Consider the following 21,254-nt stretch of genomic DNA (forward strand, 5'->3'; position numbering starts at 1 on the left):
ATTATATTTTAGCCTTACATCTATAATTTGAGACTGCAGCCTCCATCGCATTTTGGTTCGAGGCTTGAAAATTTGGACTAGTCTTATAAATGCTAATTATTGAACCTCAAACAATTTCTTTGTTTGCACATTATTATATTTCTTGTTTTCTTTTAATTTTTGTAGACTCAACCATACTCTCTACTTTACTAGAATTATTTTTCAAAATAAAGAGTAGGTTAAAATTTCTTAATAACTAAGCAAACAAATAAATTCATAAACAATGACAATTTAGTTCACTGCATTTCCTTTTAATTTTAAAATACTCCACCCAAATACAACATAATTTGATCACAAATCTCTCCAATAAGAACTTACTACAAAATCAGAACCAACCCGAGTGTTCTGATGAAATTAGATTGAAGAGGAATGCTATTAATTTCAGTCACTAATAATTACGCGAAATAAGTTCAGTTAATTCACAAAAATTGTGTTAAAAAGTATATTGTTTACATTTCACTAAATTTAATTGAACAAATTAGGTTCAAGTTATACTTCAGCACATATATGAAAAAAAATCATAATACAATTCCGCTCAGTAAACAACACTCAAATCAGATAGTCATCAATACCACAATCTCTTCTACGGGACTATGGAAAATTATCAACCAACAAACCAAAAATATAGACAGGCCTTCACTTTCATTTTAAGAAGGGAAGTAAGATTGCTGGACTGGAGACAAACCTGCGCCCTTCCCCAAAGAAAAAGTGAGGAACAAGGAATACACAAGATTAAATACAAGAAATACATTACACGTAACAGGTTCCAGATAGCAAGACTGACAACCCACTCCACCAGAGGCAACAGTCGGAAAGTCTGAAAATAGAAAGAAATAATGCATCGGGTGGAATTGCTAAACTAAAAGGCACTCCAATTATCAGATCCTCGTCTTGGAGTTTGATTATCCGATGAAGTCCTAAACGGGCCAGAGCCAAAGGGATCCGAGTCATCAAAAGCTGGAAACCCATAAGCATGGTCAAAATCCACACTGTTGCGTACTGAATCATATTGTTCTGTCGTCTCCCGAGCAGGCAAAGATACACTATCATGTGTTCTGAAGGAATCAAATCTTGAGAAATCAAAAGCAGTTTCCAACCACTCTTTTGGCCTTTGCGGAGAGCTACTTGAGCTGTAAAGTGGTGTGCTTGGAACAGAATCATCAAAACCGAATCCACTGCTCCTCTGGAAGAAATCACCAGCCTGTGGTGAACCTGTTTTGATGGGGTTTAAGCCCAGTTCCCCAGAATCAAAGAAATAGTTGTTCCCAGCTCTATCAAGATCTCTCTCCTGTAAAAAGAAAATCCGGAAAGTAATGAGTAGATTGCTAGAGTATAAATATCCATTGATCAAACACGTACAAGCAACTCAGAATGTTAAATTTAAGAAATATATTACCAAGTACATTAACAGAAAGTGAGGGTTCAGTATTTTTAGTCAATCCTCAAATATATTCAATTATAAATCTTTGGGCTGGCAGATCTAGCACATTCAGACTACATTATGCTTTCTCCTCTGATCCCATCAATCCTTTGCAAACTGGCTTCCATAGTTTTTTGCAAAGAATGACACATCTATCCCTTTGATTTTAAGACACAATCATAAAATCTTATAAAAGCTCTGAATTTCTACTAGCTAAATCATCATGTCTTCATATTCAATCACAAGTATAACGTAATGTAACCATTGAAATCTCCTTAAAATCCAAGTCATATTCTCAACAACCACATGGAGGCCAACTAATGCTGGGTTCGATTGTAATCTATAAAAGGAAACAAAAGACCAGCACAATCTTCATTTATCTGGAAAAATCCTATGATAGGGTGCCACAAGAAGTCCAATGTAAAACTCTAGTGATAAGGAGTTCGTATTTTATATAATAAAATTGTAAAGGATATGTTTGAAATGGAGTTATCAAAAAAAGATTTCCTTTCAAAATAAGGTTTGCACCAAGGTCAATTTAGAGTCCAACTTTTTATCTTAGGCAATGAATAGCGAGTGAACTAATAGAGTTGTAATATAACCGTAGTCTTGCACCAAGGGTCAACTTTTCGTGCCTCTATCATGGTATTGCACATGCTTATTGGGCACAACCAAGAGTCAATGCCTCAATTATGGTAATTAGGCAATTGCTGCATATAAATATCCTTAAATATGGTAATTATGTAATTCTGAGTTACATAATTATGGAAATTAGGTAATTATTTTCTCTTTAATTAAATTATTACCCATAGACCATAGTCTATAATAATACACCCCGCTGTGTACACTAACACATGGATTCAGTTATGTCTCTTACTTTTTCTTCTTCTCAACATCAATAAACACTTTCTACAAATTATACATATAGGTCTGTTTTAAGAAAGCATTTTTTTAATAAAATAAGCAGTTTTCTTCATTTCTGATGTGTTTGTCTAAGCTACTTTTTCTTAAAATAAGCAGTTTCTGTTTTTTTTTTAAGAGGCAAATCCTATCTACTTCTTAAGAAGCGCTTTCTTTTAAATTGTTTTTTCAAGTTTAAACAAAAGGGTCCGATAAAAAAAAAAAGTTTAAACAAAAGGGCCCATAGTCCTAGTTGATGAGTGAAGAAAAGAAAGAAATATAGAAAACTTGAATTGTGGAGGAAGACCACCAAATGAAACATGATCAAGGTTTTGTCTCAAAATTCTGTTTTGAATGGGCCTATCTTAACTCCCAAAACTCTTGAAGTTACCATTGTTCAAGCCCTTGTTCTACTATGGTTGTATCTATAGTCGATATCGGATCTCAACAAAATTTGAGGTTTATTCAGTTTAAAGTTTCACAATAATGTGTTATAGATAAATTAGAAGAAATTTAGTGTATTTGAGCCTTTCTCTATATGATTTTGTCAATAATCTCGACTCTTTCCAAATATGCATACCTCAAATGATGATTTGTATTACCACATTAACTGTTCTCAATAGTGACAATTTCCTAGTATGCATCTTTCCAGTAATATTTTTCTTCATAGGCTATGTAACATCTTGACTAACTTTTCCAGATGAGCATCATTCTAACAATCTAATCACTATGTCGTCTTTATTAATGCTCTTTTTTGGTCAAATGTATTTAAGTCATTGTTTGGGAACCCAAATAACATTGTGTGCTTTGGTGAGCCTATCAAAGTTTCGAGATGACGACATACTAATCTTCAACTAGGGGGAGTGTTAGAATATTAGGATTATCATTATTGTGTAAAGAGTCTTGCCATGTTACTTATACAACATTTGTTACTTACTTGAATATTAGTATTCATTGTTGTATTAGACTATAGTGTTGGGTTAGCGTTTTCAAAATATTACAACATCTCAATTCAGTTAGTTACATATACTCCATATTTGTCTCTTTTCCATTCAGTCCCTATAATTTCGACAACCACCACTGGTCATGACAAGGAAGAATAGTGCAGGTGAAATTTAAACACACACACACACATATATATATAACTGGCAAACACGTGTTTTGAAATAAAAATTAATTTGGCCAAGACAATACTTTAAGGTGTGAGAATTGGCATACCTCCTTAGTGAAGCTACTAGCATTGAATCCCCAAACTGAATCAATATCATCATTTGTGTCAAAGGTTCCCCAATTTGGTTCATCAAAAATTTTGTCTCCAGAAAACACAGACTTGACACCACCATGATCACTACATATGCAAGATTATATGTAAATTATTTTGCATCATCAAGAGATCCATAACATGTGAAAATATGAAACAAAGTATACATTGGTATCTATTGACACTGATGTATGTCAAAATCAATTTCAAACCAAATTTGGAAATTAAAGTCTGTATCATGCACTAGAAATGTTCCTAGGACGGGTTGAAACAGGTTTAGCTTGATCCCTACCTAGTTAAAAATTTTAATAGGGTCATTTGATAGAAGCTGAATGTGTGTATGCTGATGATAGCATCACCATTCAAATATGACTAGTATAAAAAAATATGATAGTCCTAAATCTATAAAGTGATGATATACAACAATTTGTGACTCTGTTAAACGTGTCATATGAGAGATGACAGTTATGAATGACTCTTGAAAACTTGCTATCCGTGGGTCTCTAACACACACCCTCACATAAAAGCCCTTTGAGTTGAAGCATGGAAATGCACAGGCTCATTTTTCCTTGTGCTAAAGTTATAATATGATTGAAAAAAATGGGGCAGCACAAATCAAACTTTTATCCAAACAGTAAGAGGCTGTAAAACCATGTCAAGGACAAATCTTCTAGAAGAATAAGTTGTTGGGTGTAGACCAAGGAGTCTTTAACAATAATGCGACCATTTTTGTATAAAAAGAATAATAATAGAGAAGGGATCGAGTTACTACTGGAGGAGTAACTCTTCGTAAAGTTACTCCCTTCAATAACTCTTTGTATATATCAAATTTTATTAATCCAACTGTTAAATTAAAAGTTCTTATTTAGTACATCAAGTCTACAAATTTTTATAAAATTATAAAACTATTTGATACTTCGTCAAATAAATTTAATTTAAAATATAATATATTTTTGTAAAAATATAAGTAAATGTTGAGTATAAGATTACATAACTACAAATATCTGATTTATATAAAACTTGATGTGTGCGGTCATTGAATCAATATCTAAATATTCAATGGTAGGAATAATAAAAATTCATATAAACAAAAAGTTATTAAAGAGACTAACAAAAACAACAACCACAACCAATAACAACAACAACATTAATAATAATATTATTTTTATAAATACCATGACCTTCCAAAGGCATAAAGAATATTAATGGTCAGCAAAATAAGAGGACGCCTACTAAATATATGATCAAATGAGCAATTGGCCAGCATTTGGGAAACTGGTGAATAAATCTTAAAAACCATACCTTTGGGTTTCTTGTATGGTATCTTGATCACGGAGTGAGCTATCTTCACCAGCTGTCTTTCTAATGTCAGAATCAAAATCCCCATGTGGGCTTCCGATAGCACTGCTTGCAAATGGACTATTGGGAGCACTTTTTACAGACCCATCTTCACTTTTATTATAAACAGATCCATTGCCAACTCCCTGTTCATTGGTAGTCCGGGGCTTTTCCGACTTATCATCACTCTTGGGAGAAGCAACAAATGTAGGACTGTCGGTGTTCACAGCTTCTGTGTTCACAGCTTCCACGTTCACAGCTTCCGTGTTCACAGCTTCCACGTTCACAGCTTTCGTGTTCACAGCTGACGGCAACTTTTGCTTTGGAGGCACTATAATGTTTTGCACGTCGAGAGTGAGTTCTTTGACAAAAACAAATTCTGCAAGAATAGTGAATAACAAAATTTATTTAGTCCTTTCCATGATTATCCAAACAAGAACAGATGCAGGTCAGAAAATAAAGAAGAATCAGTTAACCGTTATTTTAATTCAATCAATATCTTATAATATCTCTTAAAATATACACCTATTTTTGGAATGTATTGTCTCCTGAACTACATAACTGTTCAAAATTGATCCCTCACATTAAGAAGAACAGCTACACTTAGAAAATAATGACACAACAAAGTACAGCTAAGTAAAGTTCATCAGCTAACAAAGTACTTAGTGTAAAAGAAATATAGATATAAGAGAGGTATAGGCAAGCAGAGAAAGTGATAGAAACTAAGGTCTGTGAGTGCATAGAAGAGAATAATTTACAAATAGAAAAAGACTGGCCAGCTTCTACTGGTTCTTTTGATGCTGCAACCAATTGTAAAACTTATGAGTACCAAATTTCATTATCCCTCACCCAACCCATTAATTATTTACTTGTCACAAAGGTTGCAGATCAGTTTGCTTAGTCTTCTGATATTATAATTTTCTTTCAGCTATTAAAAATGTCAGTGTGTCATGAGTAGGCATGCCTTAAGATTCAGCTCTTACCTCAATGTTGCAATTTCTTCTCTGATCTGAAGAGATATTATCTGCATTTATTTCCTTAATTATTATCTCTATATTCTTTATTTTTTGTATTTGTGGACTTATCATCAATTAGGTTGAATAGGTTCATAAAAAATAGGAAAAATTGCAATTTTAGTCCCCCTTTAATTATTGATCTGTGATTTTAGTCCCCACATTTTAGAAAATCCATAATTTTAGTCCAATCCTCAACTTAACATACATTTTATTTCTTTTATTTTGGCCCAAAATAAACACTAGACCTAACATATTCACTTAAGGTACTATCAAGTATCAAGAAATAATTTAATTAATTAAAATGTAAAAATAAAATAAATGTAAGCAAAATTGAGGATTGGACCAAAGTTGCAGATTTTCTAAAATGTGGTGACTAAAATCGTGGATCATAAATTAAAGGGGACCAAAATTGCAATTTGGCATAAAAAAATATTACATAATTTTGTAAATTTTTTTATATAACCCTCCATTTCCTTTCCCTAGTTCATTGCCTTCCCTTTCCTCCCAACTTTCAAAACATATCTGATGTGGTTACTAGGACTATAAGTGCAAACAACCAAGGAAGAACAGTAAAAAAATTGATAATGCATTAAATCATAATGTATCACATATACATACTGTCAATTTTATTAATGCGGAAGAAAATACAGATGGAAGGATGAAAAACACTAAGCAAAACAAGAAACAAGTAATGCAGACTTTAATACTTCACAAACAAGTTTTTTTTTTTAGATCAACCCCTTAAATTATAAGAATGACAAAAGAATATCCTTATCAAAATGCAAATGAAATCAAATTGAGTTTGATGATACAGAAGGTAGGCATCCAATAAGAGTATATAAAATAAAAATGTGGTTTCATAACCTTGTGCAAAATTTCCTCAATTAATGGTGGATGCCACATAATTGGCACAGCATTTTTATTTTTATTCAATTAACAGATTATCATATATAGTTAGGGTTATTTTGGATACCTTTATCTTCAAGCTTATCCCAATCTTCATCCCAGTCAGCAGCTCCTTCTTGGATACCAGGTTGCCAGCCTTACAGTATAAAATGGAGTGAGGCCACAGAATACAACAAACTCAATATGCACATAATTATTGCATTATTCAATATAATATATACTAAGGGGAGCGCATGGGGTTTGTGGGCAGAGTTACCCGGTGTAACTCTTTCTTTTCTTTTAGTCATGTTGTGAGTCTAACTATAGTTGGTAGTTAGACTGATATTAGTAAGACAGTTAGTTAGGACAGCTGTCACTAACTAACTCAAGTTAGTTGACAGTTACATAACTATAACTGTTAAATAAACTGTATTGTTCTCAGTTTCTGTTTGGGCTGAATACAATATTCTTTCACCTCAATTTAGTTCTCTCTCAGTTTTACTTTCAGATTCATTTAGCTTCATTAAAATCATGATAGATAAATGCAATCATACAGATACAGAAAGCCAACAACTAAAGTTTTTTGTCAGAACAATCTAAATAAATAAGCATTACTTAATAGAACACCACCAATATCAATTAAATCAAATGTATTGAAGATGAAAATGCATAGCATTTCTTACATACTGGTCTCAGAAAAATCAGTTTTTCATGTTTCCCTTCTTTTCATAAAATCAATGCATTAACCCAACATTTGATAGCAAGTACAGTAGCAACTATTACAAAGAACCATATAATTATATAAGCATCAATACAAAGCCTCATCATATTGTATAGTAAATTGATTTCCTAAAAAAATTGCACAAGAGAAAACATTCATGATAAGGAGCATTTCCTAAACTGTATATATTAAATGTCAATTGATCAGGTTATACAGTTTATTCTGATTTTATGTAACCTTTAACTGATTTTTTACAAAGCATCATCATATGGTATTTTATAGAGCTTGTCAAACAGAGCTTTGCAACAAAATCAGTTAAAAGTTACATAAAATCAGAATAAACTGTATATATTTAATATTCAAAACTAGTAATTCAGCTACTGAAGGCCAGTTCCTCAAATTACAAAACAAAGCTGATATCTAAAACAAATGCACTAAATACCATATAACGAAATCATAGACACGAAAAAGATTTGAGAAGGACTGAAAGTAATAACAAAATCAATTATAAATTTGAATTTACCAAAGGGTAGCTCCAATAATGTAGTGGGCTTAGCACGTAATCCGTATTTCTTGCACCGCTCATTCAGAGATTTCACCAGCTCATCAAGGTCTGTTTGAATACGATCAACATGAGCCTGAAAATTTCAGATGACTAAATGAGATACATAAGTTGATCACAATTTCTCAACATGGATGCACAAACCTGGTAATATTAAAATGTACCTGCAGAGTTGCATCACCTTTTCCATCCTGTTCCATCTTGACAATTGCTTGGTACAATTCAATTTTTTTCTCCTACACATAAATAAATCATTTGACAGCAATGAAGCAGAACAGGTAAAAAAAATAACAAACTTTTTAGCATATATGCTTATAAGCTATCAATTGAAGATAAAGCCATATTTCATTGCACCTGTATGTCACGAAACGTGGCTTCCTCGGTAGTTAACTTGGATGATAAATCTCCCACTTGCTTATATTTATCTTCATATTTCTTTGCTAAAATCTCAACCTTAAATTAATATATTGAGCAAATAATAAATATTATGATTATTGAGGTGATAAAAACACATGCAATTCTAAAGAAAGATACCTCATGCTTATCAGCAGCTATCCTTTCTATGACCTCATTAAGACGATTGTCACATCTGCTTTTGTACAGAACCTTTTATGGGCAAAAGAACAAGTAATTTGTTTAAAAAAGGTGAAAAGAAAAAGAAATGATGAATACTAAGTATTAACCTGACACTAACACTATTAACCATACGAAGAAAATGGAAGATAGCTTTTATATGCTTTAATCTTCTAGGTATCCACAATTTCATAGTACAAAAGGGTTACAAAAGAACATGTCTGTTTCATAGGCTTTTTTTTCCAGTAGTTCCTAGGTATTTGCAGAAGCAGACAAAAGCTGAAAGAAAAGGGATAGCATCTATTAATGCATAACAATTAAGTAAAAGACCTTTCCAAGAGACCCTTTTTCACTTCCTTAAATTTTTTTTTATCACCAAAAATACTATTATATTAGATATAACCAGAGTACACGAGGTACTGTTCAAAATACAAATCAGCACCAAGATATGCAGAAATATGCTATCCTAATACAAGCTAATTAACAAGAATTAGGCTACCATACATCTGACAGTAAGCTTGGTATATAACTACCCAGTATCTATAGAATACTCCCCCCCTTATTACAAAAACCATCCCTGATATTACTGGACCAGTAATGGAAAGGTAAGTCACTTCCTTAAAATTAATAGGACAGGAAACCCAAGAGGCAGACAGGTGATTGTGTAATTATGTTCAGCAGATCTATAGTAAGAAATGATTAGTTTGGTTAACAAATCTGGATATTGACAATAAGAACAAAGGCATGGGATCTAGGAATATGTTCTTATATATACTTAAACAATAACCTGCATATATTTTCCATCCTTAAAGCTTTGACAGTAAAAGCTCTTGGTAAGAATGTAAGATGCATTCTTCCTAAAGTACAATAAATCATAATGGTGAACAATTTTTTGACCAAAGTACATTTCACAATTACTACTGCTAGCTACATCAGTACATCTATATGGTATATAGCTCAGCCTGCAAATCAAGATACAGTATAAATGTACACAAATCAAATGTTAATCTGTTAAGCGTATTCTAAAATAAGTCTCAAGCTTGGACAGTTAGGCAAGGCGAACCCTGTACATAAAAGAGACTAAAAACAGTAAAAAAGAACTCAGATAAAGCAGACTAGAGTTTTAAACCTCTTTTATTTAAGTTTTTTTTTTAAGAAAAAGTTCTTTTTAATTAAAATGGCATCTTAAAAGAATTTACAATGATTATATTTATGTAAGTTTTCAAAAAAGAAAAACTTCAAAAATGCTGCTCTAGTGGTTTTCTCAGAAGCAAAAAACAGTAACTTCTGAAAGAAAGCTCTAAAACAATGCATCACAGAACCACTTTTTCTATACACAGGCCTTAATAAGATACAAAGGAAGAAAGCAAGAAAAACACTCACAAGTTCCTGCATTTTTGCACGGTAAAATTCTATTTTCTCTCTGGACTCCATAATTTCCTTCTCAAGTTCTTCCACCTGCATTTAGCAAAACAAAAGAAGAGATGAGAATTGACTGTGTTCAATTGAACCACAAGAATTTTATCAACAATACATGGACTGCAATAATGATATGCTTCGCACAAATGACAATCTACAATATGATCTTTCCACGCTATCTTCAAATATACCAGTAACAGCTAATAATTTTTGTATCTGTAAGCTTCAATCATCAGCCAAAAAGAGTAAGCACACTTCATGACTGAAACCAAAAATAACTTAAAATGTCATCACACCACATCCTCAAATTAATTGACCTGAAAAGATTATCATAGAGGACACATTCCCCATATTTGTGATCACAAAGAACCTACTAAGCTGAAAGGTAAGTTTATCTTATTCCTATATGACTGACTATACTCTATCTATAGTAGTGAATGTTGAGCTTTAAACGGACAATAAAAGAAAAAAGTGAGAGTAAAAGAAATAATAATATTAAAGGATGTGACCACAGAAAAAAGAACAGAATATGAAATGATTGTATATGAGATTATGGGGAGATATTAATGTAACACTTATCAAAGAAAAAATGACAGGAAATTTGTTAAGGTGGTTTAGACATGTAAAGAAAGTCACTGAAGGCACCAGTGAAGAGAGTAGATCACATGACTTTTGGCCCTATAAAAAGTGCAACAGTAGAAATGATGCAAAAAATAAATAAAAGCACCTTCTTATCAGCTTCTGTCGCTTCTTGAAACTTTGAATTAATTGAATTTTGCTCATCTGAACTCAGCTGATTAATGAGGTGCTTCTCCAAGACTGGAATTCTAGATTTCTGCGGCTTGTTCTGAGGTCCTTCATCAGACTGAGAGACAGCAGCCGGCCTTGGCGGCCGACCTGCAGCAGGGTTCACTTGTCGAGCACCAGAACCAGTTGTCCCTGGCTGTTGTTGAAAAGCTTCAAAAGATAAAAGGGGGCAAAGACACAAAAATAAGAGAAAAATATAAATTTATCATTTATCCGAAGGGTTATATCAGTATAATACTACAATAGTAGTACTGTAGTAGTAGTAGTAAAATAAAACCTGCTAATTCTTGGGCACACACCTGATGGATTTCCCCAACTACTATAGTGAGCAGCAGGTTGACCAGTAGTTGGTAAATCAAGCACAATGTTACTTGGAAGTACTGCTGGAAGAACACGTCCTTCCCTGTGTCGCTCCATTAGGTACAATGCAATACAAAACTCCCTGAGAGAAAGCATGCTATCATTATCTTGATCCGATAAGTCCCAAACCTGCTTTAAAACCTCTGAAAAATATAAAACATGGCATACACATAATGTTCAGGAAATTAGCTAGCCATGAAAAGTAATACACATGGAGGATGTGAAAACTAAACATAACCCCCACCCCAAACAGACAAAAAAAAACAAATGCTATCAAATGCAACTTAGTTCGGAAATATGTTTAATTAATCATATTTAAGTTGATTTCCTAATGCATGTATAGCTAGAACACTAGAGAAGTAGAAAAATATATATGGCGTTTTAAGCCAACTGTCCAAACAAAAAGGCAAGGAAGTAGAAGAAATATACCTCTTGGTAATCTCCAACTAAGAAACAAGTTCCGCGCTTGTTCCCCCGTGATTTTCCCATCTCTATCTGTGTCTACTTCCATGAATACTTTCATATATTTCTGAACATCAGTTTGAGTCATCCTTGGCCATGGAGCTTGGGATTGACTGGAAGCAGAATCCTGTAATCTCCCTGGAAGTCCAGATGAATTCGGCTTATTATGTGTCTGGACTGACGCATGCTGGTCCTGTTTTACCACCGGCTGGGCTTGCTGAAGCTGTGCACCAACAGGCTGGGTTGCAAGTGAGCGCTGCAAAGAATCAGGGGTACTAGTCCTAGTAGAATGCTGGTTTCCTCCAGATACAGGAACAATAGCTGAAGAAAGCGCTGAAGTGCCAGAAGAAAATCCTTGTGGAGAAGAAGCTTGCTTGGGCTGAAATGAGCTAGCTGAGAATAAATCTCCTCCAAAAAATGAATCGGAAGAATCACCGTTAACAGAAGCATCCACTGGTTTAGAATCCTTAACCAATTGATCTGATGACTTTATGGGGGAGGCAGGATATTGGCCAGGTGGCCGTGCCACATTTGATCCAAACCCAAACCCCTCCTGCGCTGATGGGGGACTAGTTCCTCTAACTGCTACTGGAGAGGAAGTTACTTCTGGAGTTCCACCCATCTTGCCATAACTGGAAATGCCAGGGGTTTCAGGGCGAGCCATTCCTTGAGTGGCAACAGTAGCTGGAGGCCTCGCAAACTGATTTCCCTGAGAAGGGAGGGTTTGCTGGTTACCACTCAAATTTGGAACTGCCCCCCTTGGTCCAAGATTTTGGTGGGATAAAGGACTAACAGGACCAATCTGTGGTACAGGTGCAGGTGCAGGTGCAGGCGCAGGTGCAGATACTGTGGCACTGAAATTAATCTGAGGAGCAGGAATCTTAGATGCAGCCGGGCCATACAATGCTGCTTTTACCATTTCGGGAGTTAGTTCCCGCTTACTCTGTGCCACGGTAACAAGCTTAAGGGCATTGTAAAACTCTGCCCGCCCAAGGAAACCACTCTGGCTTTGGTTTGCAAATGCCCAAATCTGCCGACACACAGACAGTTCAGTGTGATTTCTCAAGTATTTAGCATTTAGACAAACGGATTTCTAATGCAGTGACTAACTAATTCAAAAAAAACAATGCTCTGAGATGCTTGGTGGCACTTGATGTGAAGTAAATCAAATAATAAGCAGAATTTGATTGAGAATAGAGAGAGAGTGAGACCTGCGCAAGAACATGTTTGGGCAAACCGGAGCCCTGGAAGAAGGAGACGGCTTCGGCACCGCTGATACGGCCGTCTCGATCCAAATCTGCACGGCGAAAATAGGCATCGAAGAGATCGACATTAGGCGCTGCCGATGCCATTGCAGAATTCAACAGCACCGCCTGATTTCAATTGATTCCACACTTTTTTAGTTCTCCTTTGCCTTTTCAGATCACACCATGCATTTAATTGTGATTCATAAAAGCCCAACAAACATCAAATTTCGTACCCCGAAGATTGATTAATCGCTTGATTTGCACTTTGCTTGCCTCCAATCCAATCCGATCAACACACTCACCCAACAACAAAATTACAGATCATCCCTCGATTCTCAATTTTCGCCCAACGGACAATTTTAATCCTCTTTACTGTCTGAATTTCAAAAATACCACTCCTTATCACATTTTTGGGGAGACCCTGGCCAACTGTTTTAATCTTCTATGTTTTTATCCATTTATTTTCATGTGATTGAAGTTTATATTTATAATAATACATAAAATATTTTAAAATAAATAAATTATATTTTTAATTTTTATTCATGATTTTAGGTCATTTTTTATTATCGATAATTAGTATTTTAATTTGTATTAAATCATCATAATTAACTTACCTCATAGGTCAACTTGTTTACTTAAACATTTATGATGATAGACTTAATGTTTATAAGGTCTTGGATCATCCCGACATGCTCTTAAGATTGACTCATACTTTTGTAAGGTGTGAAAATAGTTTTACTTTCGCACCCTAGACATCGTCTTATTTTGATCACTAACCCAAGCCTTAATCACGAGAGGGAAAAATATTATTTTAATCATTTTACCTCTCAACTAACTCATACATTCTGATACATTGACCTTGTACTTATATACGAAACTTAAAATATTAAGACATGATGACATAATTAGGAAAGTGTCACATCCATCCTAATATGTGAGACACACATAACTACATCTCATATATGTAAAAGGGGGCAAGAACAAGCACATGTCATGGGGTGAGGATGAAAAACTTGTAAGACTGTGACACGTGGATAGGATTGTTAAAAGCATTATATATAAATAGAGGGGGATTAGATGATTCACCTCAAATCGAAATATATCCCTTTTTTGAATATTGTGAGTCACTCTTTATTCTAGAAATCAATTTTAAAAAACACTCTTCATGATACACCCCCTTTCAAAGCACCCTTTTATCCTCCAAAAAGTTTTTGTTTGCAAATGTCATTTAGTCACTTTTGATATGTCTATTCAATTATAGCTAAATTAGGATTTTGAATGTGGAGGTTAGTGCAACGAAACATGGTGAATTGGAAAATAATTAAAAAAATTGAAAATAGAGTTTATTAGTAAAAATGAGGGGGTGTAAATATCATTTAACCTTGTTGCATATTCTTAGACTATCTGAGTCCAAAACCTTTAGTTTGTTTTTTTATGGAATTTTCTTTCTAATCTACCTCCAACATTTTTTCAAATATTCCAAAATTACCCAACACTTCTTAGACTATCCCAGCCTTTTCTTTTTACCTCATTTTTTTTCCAACACAACCCCTTTTTTCAATTTTCAAAATATCAAAATTATCCTTCCCTTTTAAAAAAATAAAAAATCACCCCTCTTCTCTCATCTCACATACCTTGTCAATTAAAAAGGAAAAAAAATTATAAATAACCTTACAATTTTGAATTTCGTAATATCTCAAAATTTATAAAATGCTCTTTTCTAAATAGTTGATAAATCTAAAAATGAAATTTGATTTTAATGCATACGAAAATTCATAAAATTTATTTAAATTTCAATCATTGACAAAAATATCAGAACATATAAATGTAAAAAACTTAAATCAGAACATAAAGGAGAGAGAAAATTATTTTTTATTTGTTAAATTATTCAATTTTAAATTACTACAATACCATTAAAATTAATTAATTAGAATAACTAAAAGAGTGGTTTTTTGTCCTAATTTTTTTGTATAGCATGCTAATACACACCAACTCAAAATTACAATAAATAAACTTTTTTTAAGAGGCTACAATAGATAGAATTAAAACTTTTTTTTAATGAAGATAGAGTTCAAACTTAATAACTATAAAAGGTATAAAAATAAAATATGTCTTTATTAAAAGATTTAATACAATATTCACAATAGACAATGAACACTTAATTTTACAAACACCCGCATATATATATATATATATATATATATATATATATATATATATATATATATATAATTAAATCTTTTAAAAAAATCTTAATTTTTTTACATACTCAGTTTTTTTTCCTATAAACTTAAGCATATCATTAATAATCGGCTGCGAAATATAATGACGAACATATAGATAAACTTTAGATTAGTGCATGACGTAGATGCTCATGCAAGAACATAATTCATTACATTAGCATGTCTTTTCACAAACTTGACTCTAAAGTTTTAAAATAATGAAAGGATTTGTCTACGCTCATTTAGGTTGTCTCCAAATTCAGAAATATCAAGAGATAAGTTATGGGACAGTTTGTTTGAATTTTTAAAAAATTAAAATAAATACTTTTAAAAAAATTAATTTTATAATAAATAAATATGATTTGTTTCTTAAAATAAAAAGAAAATTACCTTTTTAAGCATAATTATTTAGACACAGTTATTTATTTTAATCAATTTTTTTTAAAAAAAAAAAACATATTTTGTTTGTCACATTAGAGAAAAAGTTAAGGTGTTTGTGAAAATTTCGTGAAGAACAACTAAAAATAAGTTTTGTATAAAGTATAAAATAAAGACTAAATTTAATAATATAAAACTTGAAGGGCTAAAAAAAATTTTACAAAAATATAAAGACTAAGTATATATATTTTTTTTAAAAAATTATTCTTAATTTTTTCCGTCGGGCCATTCATCCCATTCCACACACAACTTAATAAACTTTTCTAGAGTATACAAACATATGAATTCTAGAATTATTACCAAAAGATAATTTTATCGACTTTTTTAGCCCAAAATTGTAGAGCAATTGTTCTTTTTTTTGGAAAGAAAACATGTGCAGTGGGATTGAAAGGATTTTCTTCTTTCACCTAACAAATTTCCTCATACACCCAACAGTCACAACACGGAAAATAAAAAATATTCTTACATATAATTTATATAGATTATCAATTCCTAAAAACTATATGAATAATTAAAAATATATTTTATGAAATAATTTAAAATTAATTATTCATGTAAATCTCAAATATGTGAGTTTTGTATCACTAACACGACATTCTAATTAATTCAACTCATAAATTAATTATGTTAAAAAATAATTAAAATTGTTATATATAATACTAAAATTTATAATATATATTTAATACATATATAAATTTACATAATAAATTTTATAATAATTAATTTTGATCTAATATATTTTTTGCATTCTAAATTTTTATTAAATCTATATTTTTATTTAAAATTTATATATATAAAAAAATATATTATTAGATTAAAATTAATTATCATAAATTTATGTAAATTTATATGTATATTAAATATATATTAAAAAAATTAATTATTTTTTTAACATAATTAATTTATTAGTTCATCACGGTGTGAAGACTTATATGAATTATTGGGTTGTGTTTAATTTTTTTAGTGCATCAAATTAGATTAGGTTTTTGGTTTTAAAATACAATTTGAAAACTGAAAGGTGTTTGGCTATTTCTTATTTCCTCTGTCGCGAAGACTGGAACACCACCACCGAACTCGCCTCTGCAACCTCCTTGATCCTTAACCTCACCACCAGAACATGCGTAGCACCCCCTGCATCCACCATTCCCCAATCCTTTATCCCTACGTCGGCTCGGATTCATGGAACGTACGAGCTCCAGCGCGGCCTTTCCGTCACAACAATTCTCGATGAGGAAGCGTGTGGTGATGATGCGTTGCGAGGTGCCGAGGAGACGGATCTCATAGAGGAGCTCGACACCGCCGGTGTTGAAGGCGGCGAGGAGGTCAGGGCCGGCCTTGGAGTGGACGAGGGAGCCACCAACCTATGTGCCGACGATGAGGCGGTTTTGCTTGACGCTGGTGGTTTCTTCGATTGTCAGAGGGGAGAAGCCTTCGCGGATTAGGGAAGTAATTAAGGGCGCGTAGTCGTACCAGAGGCCGAGGCGGTTGGTGAGGATGTTGATTCGGCCGCTGATGTCCAGGGTGCCGAATTGCAAGGGGAAGGGTTGGTGGATTTGATGCTGCGACGACTGAGGTTGCAGGGGCTTCTTGAAGGAAGATGAGTGATGGAGATGGATTTCACAAAGTAACAATGCTGAAGAACTTGCAACAACTTCTAAATTTTCAAAATTGAAAATGAAACTCAAACAAAAACTCAACACTCAAAACTAAGACTGGGTTTAGTTTTTAATAATTTTAAAAAAAATATAAAACTACTTCGAATGGGACCTTAAATAACTGATTTTGAGGGGGTTTTATTGCAATTTTTTAGGTTTTTTTTTTGTTAAAAGTTAAAGCGTCCAATTATTTTTAATTATTCAATTCGATGAATCAATCTAACCAACTAAGATTTAATTTGATTGTGTTAATAATTAGACTAAATTCTACCCAATTCGAGTAATTTACTCTCCATTGTGCAGAAATTACATTTAAAATACAAAAGTGTGGGGGGGATTAAGCGAACTTGGTTTAAAAAAAGAGTGAATTTCAAATTTAGGCACGAATTTTTGGCTTTCAACCTGAGCTTAATTAATTTAACAATCAAGACAGAATAAGGAGAACATGAAATAATTTTTTAATTCGCAACTTGTACCGAGAATTTGATAATACTTAGAGGTCAATGACATTATTTTGAATTCTTGACCAAAAACAAATTGATTCACGGGAGATTGGTTCTGAAAATGAATTTGGTCTGATTTGACTAAAGCAAGCCACGAAAGTTGACTTGGATGATAAGTGTAGGCAGGCAGCAATTACCTGCGAAGGAGTGAGCCTCTTTCCCACGTTGGACTGACTGACCCAGTCCATGTGACTTAATATGTCAATACAACAACAATTAATAAATCATCCTTCCATTAAAGTTTTGCCTTTTACTGTACCATACACATTTCCTATAGGCTCTTGCAAAGCTAAATTCAATTATTGAAGCCAAAGAAAAAGAGACAAGACCAAAGGCAGGTGTGGAAGGAAGAAGAAAGCTCTCATCGATCGGTGTTCAACTTTAAACACTCAGGAAGAGCCACAAAATTCTTCTTTCTGCAGGGTGCAAGGTACAGCTTCGATGGGAAATTGCTGGGGTTCTCCACCTCACAACCCAACCCCAACAACTACCGGTAACCTTAGTACAGGTTGGTTGGGTTGTTTGTTCTTTGGTCTCAATTCATTTGATTTCTCATGAGTTCATTTAATTTATGATTTCCCTCGTGCAGGTACGACGGGGACATCTCAGGCGATCAGCAGCGGTAGCTATACTACTACTACTACGACGACTACTACTTCTTCTGGAAGTGGGAGCAGCTCCATAAATAGCAAGTTCTCAGTGTCAAGCGGTGGTCAGCCTTATCCAAATGGACAGATCTTACCTACCTCTAATTTGAGGATCTTCACTTTTGCCGAGTTGAAGGCTGCGACTAGAAATTTCAGAGCTGATACAGTGCTTGGGGAGGGAGGTTTTGGAAAAGTTTACAAGGGTTGGCTTGAAGAAAAGGCCACCTCAAAGACTGGAAGCGGAACAGTTATTGCCGTTAAAAAACTCAACTCTGAAAGCTTACAAGGACTTGAAGAGTGGCAGGTAATCCTTCATAATAATCAAACCGCTTTTACTTTATTTACTTCTGCATATCCTTTTGTTACTTAATGTACTCCACTAGCTATGAGTAGCCCCTGTCACCAGAAGAAGATATTTTATGCACTCAACTTTTTGGTTGTGTCACCCTTCTCCAGCCCTTCCAAGCAATTATTTGGAACAAGAATTAGAATTGTGAAACTCAAATAATAACCGTCGTATCCATGCAATTTCCCTTCCCTTTTAGTTTTAGGATGAAGGCAAAGCGTAGCCGAATGAGCATACTGCTTTTTACTTAGATCACATTGACTTCTTTACTAAACAGAATTCTAAGATCTCAAATCTGGAAATATCCCCATGTCACCGTATGGGTAGCATTATGCACAGAAAAAAGTAGTTGAATTGCTGAATTGAGGGAGTATCTGAATAGTGTAGCTGGAAGTTTCATCATGTGCAAATTGTGTAATATATTATGGTATTGTAATAAAATGAAGGCATTAGTTTGTGCCCCCAGCCCCCTCCTTTCATTTTGTTACTTGCTTCATCAAACTGTTTTATCGTACACTTATAAATTGCTATTAAACTAATGGTTCATTCTTTTGGTGCAGTCCGAAGTAAATTTTCTAGGGCGTCTTTCTCATCCTAATCTTGTTAAGCTGTTAGGATACTGTTTGGAGGAATCGGAGCTTCTTCTGGTCTATGAATTCATGCAAAAGGGCAGTTTGGAAAACCATCTATTTGGAAGTGAGTGCTTAATGCCACTGTCTTGGCAAGTGTATTATAAGTTCAAACATGAATTGAAATAGCAAATTAAATGTATATTTTCAACTAAAAGCTACATTATTTTAATTGTAGGGGGTTCTGCTGTTCAACCACTTCCTTGGGACATCAGGCTTAAGATAGCAATTGGAGCAGCTCGTGGCCTCGCATTCTTGCATACATCCGAGAAAGTAATTTACAGAGACTTCAAGGCCTCCAATATATTGCTTGATGGGGTAAGTTCTGCGCAAAATAAGCATACACAATATATATTTGCTGTTGCCATGCTATGAGCATGATGAAAAAATGAATGTTTTACTTATTTTCTATCTTCTACATCAGAAATCGTTTTAGTTTAGTGGGTGGTCAACTTAATTAATTTCTGTGATGCTACAGTCCTATAACGCAAAGATATCAGATTTTGGCTTGGCAAAACTGGGTCCTTCAGCTAGTCAATCCCATGTGACAACAAGGGTGATGGGCACACACGGCTATGCAGCTCCTGAATATGTGGCCACAGGTAATGTCACGCTGTTCTAATTGTAGTGCATGTGCTTATTTGGTAAAACTGATTTTTTTCTTCTGTTTTCAAAACCATGTCAGTAATTTTTGAATTATAAGCTATGTTAAATACAAAATAACCCAATTGAAACGTGAATTTAAAGCTTGTGATGATATTTTGTCCAGCTGATTTTGTCATGTTCAAGTATTCTTTTTTTCTTTTTGTGGGGTGTGGCTGGAAATTTAAATTGATTATTAAAGTAGTGGACATTGAAATTTTGTTGGATTATTACGTAGGGCATCTATACGTAAAGAGTGATGTATACGGGTTTGGAGTTGTTTTGGTGGAAATACTAACAGGCCTACGAGCACTTGATAGCAACCGTCCAAGTGGGCAACACAAACTAACAGAGTGGGTGAAACCCTACCTGCATGACAGAAGAAAATTGAAGGGCATTATGGATTCTCGATTAGAAGGAAAATTTCCATCCAAAGCTGCATTCCGTATAGCTCAGCTTTCTATGAAATGTCTTGCATCTGAGCCCAAACATCGGCCATCAATGAAGGACGTTTTGGAGAATTTGGAGCGAATTCAAGCTGCCAATGAGAAACCTGTGGAGCCTAAATTCCGTTCTACTCATGCCGCCAGCCGTCAAGGTCACCAGGCTGTGCACCATCGTTCTCCACGTCAGGATGGTAGTAATTAGTTTCTCTTAAGAAAACTAATCCCGTTGGTTGGTTGTGTTATCTGTCTCTCCGTTGAAGAGTTTGCCTGTTGTTCATTATGTATTTCTTGGACTCACAGATTTGTATGGGTAAGTCATGTATTAGTATTGTAAAGTGTAAATTATTATTTGTGTTCTGCTAAACAAATGGAGAGGTCTCTAGTACAACATTATCAGGAAAGTGTTTGCATTAAATTTGACGAGTCTATCCAGATACAATGTAAAAGTCATACAAACTTTGATCAAATACTTTACTAGAAGGATGCCCAAGCCTTAAATGCTAAGTGTCAAAAACGGAATTATTACGTTTTGTATGGATAAAATTAATGAAAGGTTTACAAGGAATTGAAGGTGCTCTTAGTTTAGTCAACTTGGATAAGCCAGATTTCAAGGATTGTTGTGCCATTGGTTGGAGCATGATCTGAAGCATCAATGCTTTAATGTTTTCCTTCTCTCAAGTTATTGTTTATCATGTTCATAGAGAGAGGAAAATTAT

The 21,254-nt window shown here is 33.8% G+C and overlaps 2 protein-coding genes across 2 annotated transcripts; one reads left to right on the forward strand and one right to left on the reverse strand.

The window, feature by feature from the left end:
- Positions 1-517: 517 nt before the first annotated feature.
- LOC100794495 (epidermal growth factor receptor substrate 15-like 1) lies at positions 518-13,466 on the reverse strand. Its single transcript, XM_003545008.5, has 13 exons — positions 12,975-13,466; positions 11,731-12,793; positions 11,241-11,444; positions 10,862-11,091; positions 10,099-10,173; positions 8,677-8,748; positions 8,497-8,595; positions 8,307-8,378; positions 8,104-8,218; positions 6,948-7,016; positions 4,923-5,337; positions 3,578-3,707; positions 518-1,327 (listed from the first exon to the last, which is right to left on the reverse strand). Exons 1-13 carry the CDS (start codon positions 13,113-13,115, stop codon positions 899-901), a joined length of 3,114 nt encoding a protein of 1,037 aa, XP_003545056.1. The 5' UTR covers positions 13,116-13,466; the 3' UTR covers positions 518-898.
- A 4,803-nt stretch (positions 13,467-18,269) lies between these two features.
- Positions 18,270-20,740, forward strand: LOC100305417 (protein kinase). Its single transcript, NM_001248157.1, has 6 exons — positions 18,270-18,336; positions 18,418-18,779; positions 19,382-19,517; positions 19,629-19,768; positions 19,929-20,052; positions 20,331-20,740. The coding sequence occupies exons 1-6, from the start codon at positions 18,270-18,272 to the stop codon at positions 20,738-20,740; spliced, it is 1,239 nt and encodes a 412-aa protein (NP_001235086.1).
- The last annotated feature ends 514 nt before the right edge of the window (positions 20,741-21,254 follow it).

This window comes from Glycine max, chromosome 14 (genome assembly GCF_000004515.6).
Source record: "Glycine max cultivar Williams 82 chromosome 14, Glycine_max_v4.0, whole genome shotgun sequence".
In the NCBI taxonomy this organism is placed as follows: Eukaryota; Viridiplantae; Streptophyta; class Magnoliopsida; order Fabales; family Fabaceae; genus Glycine; species Glycine max.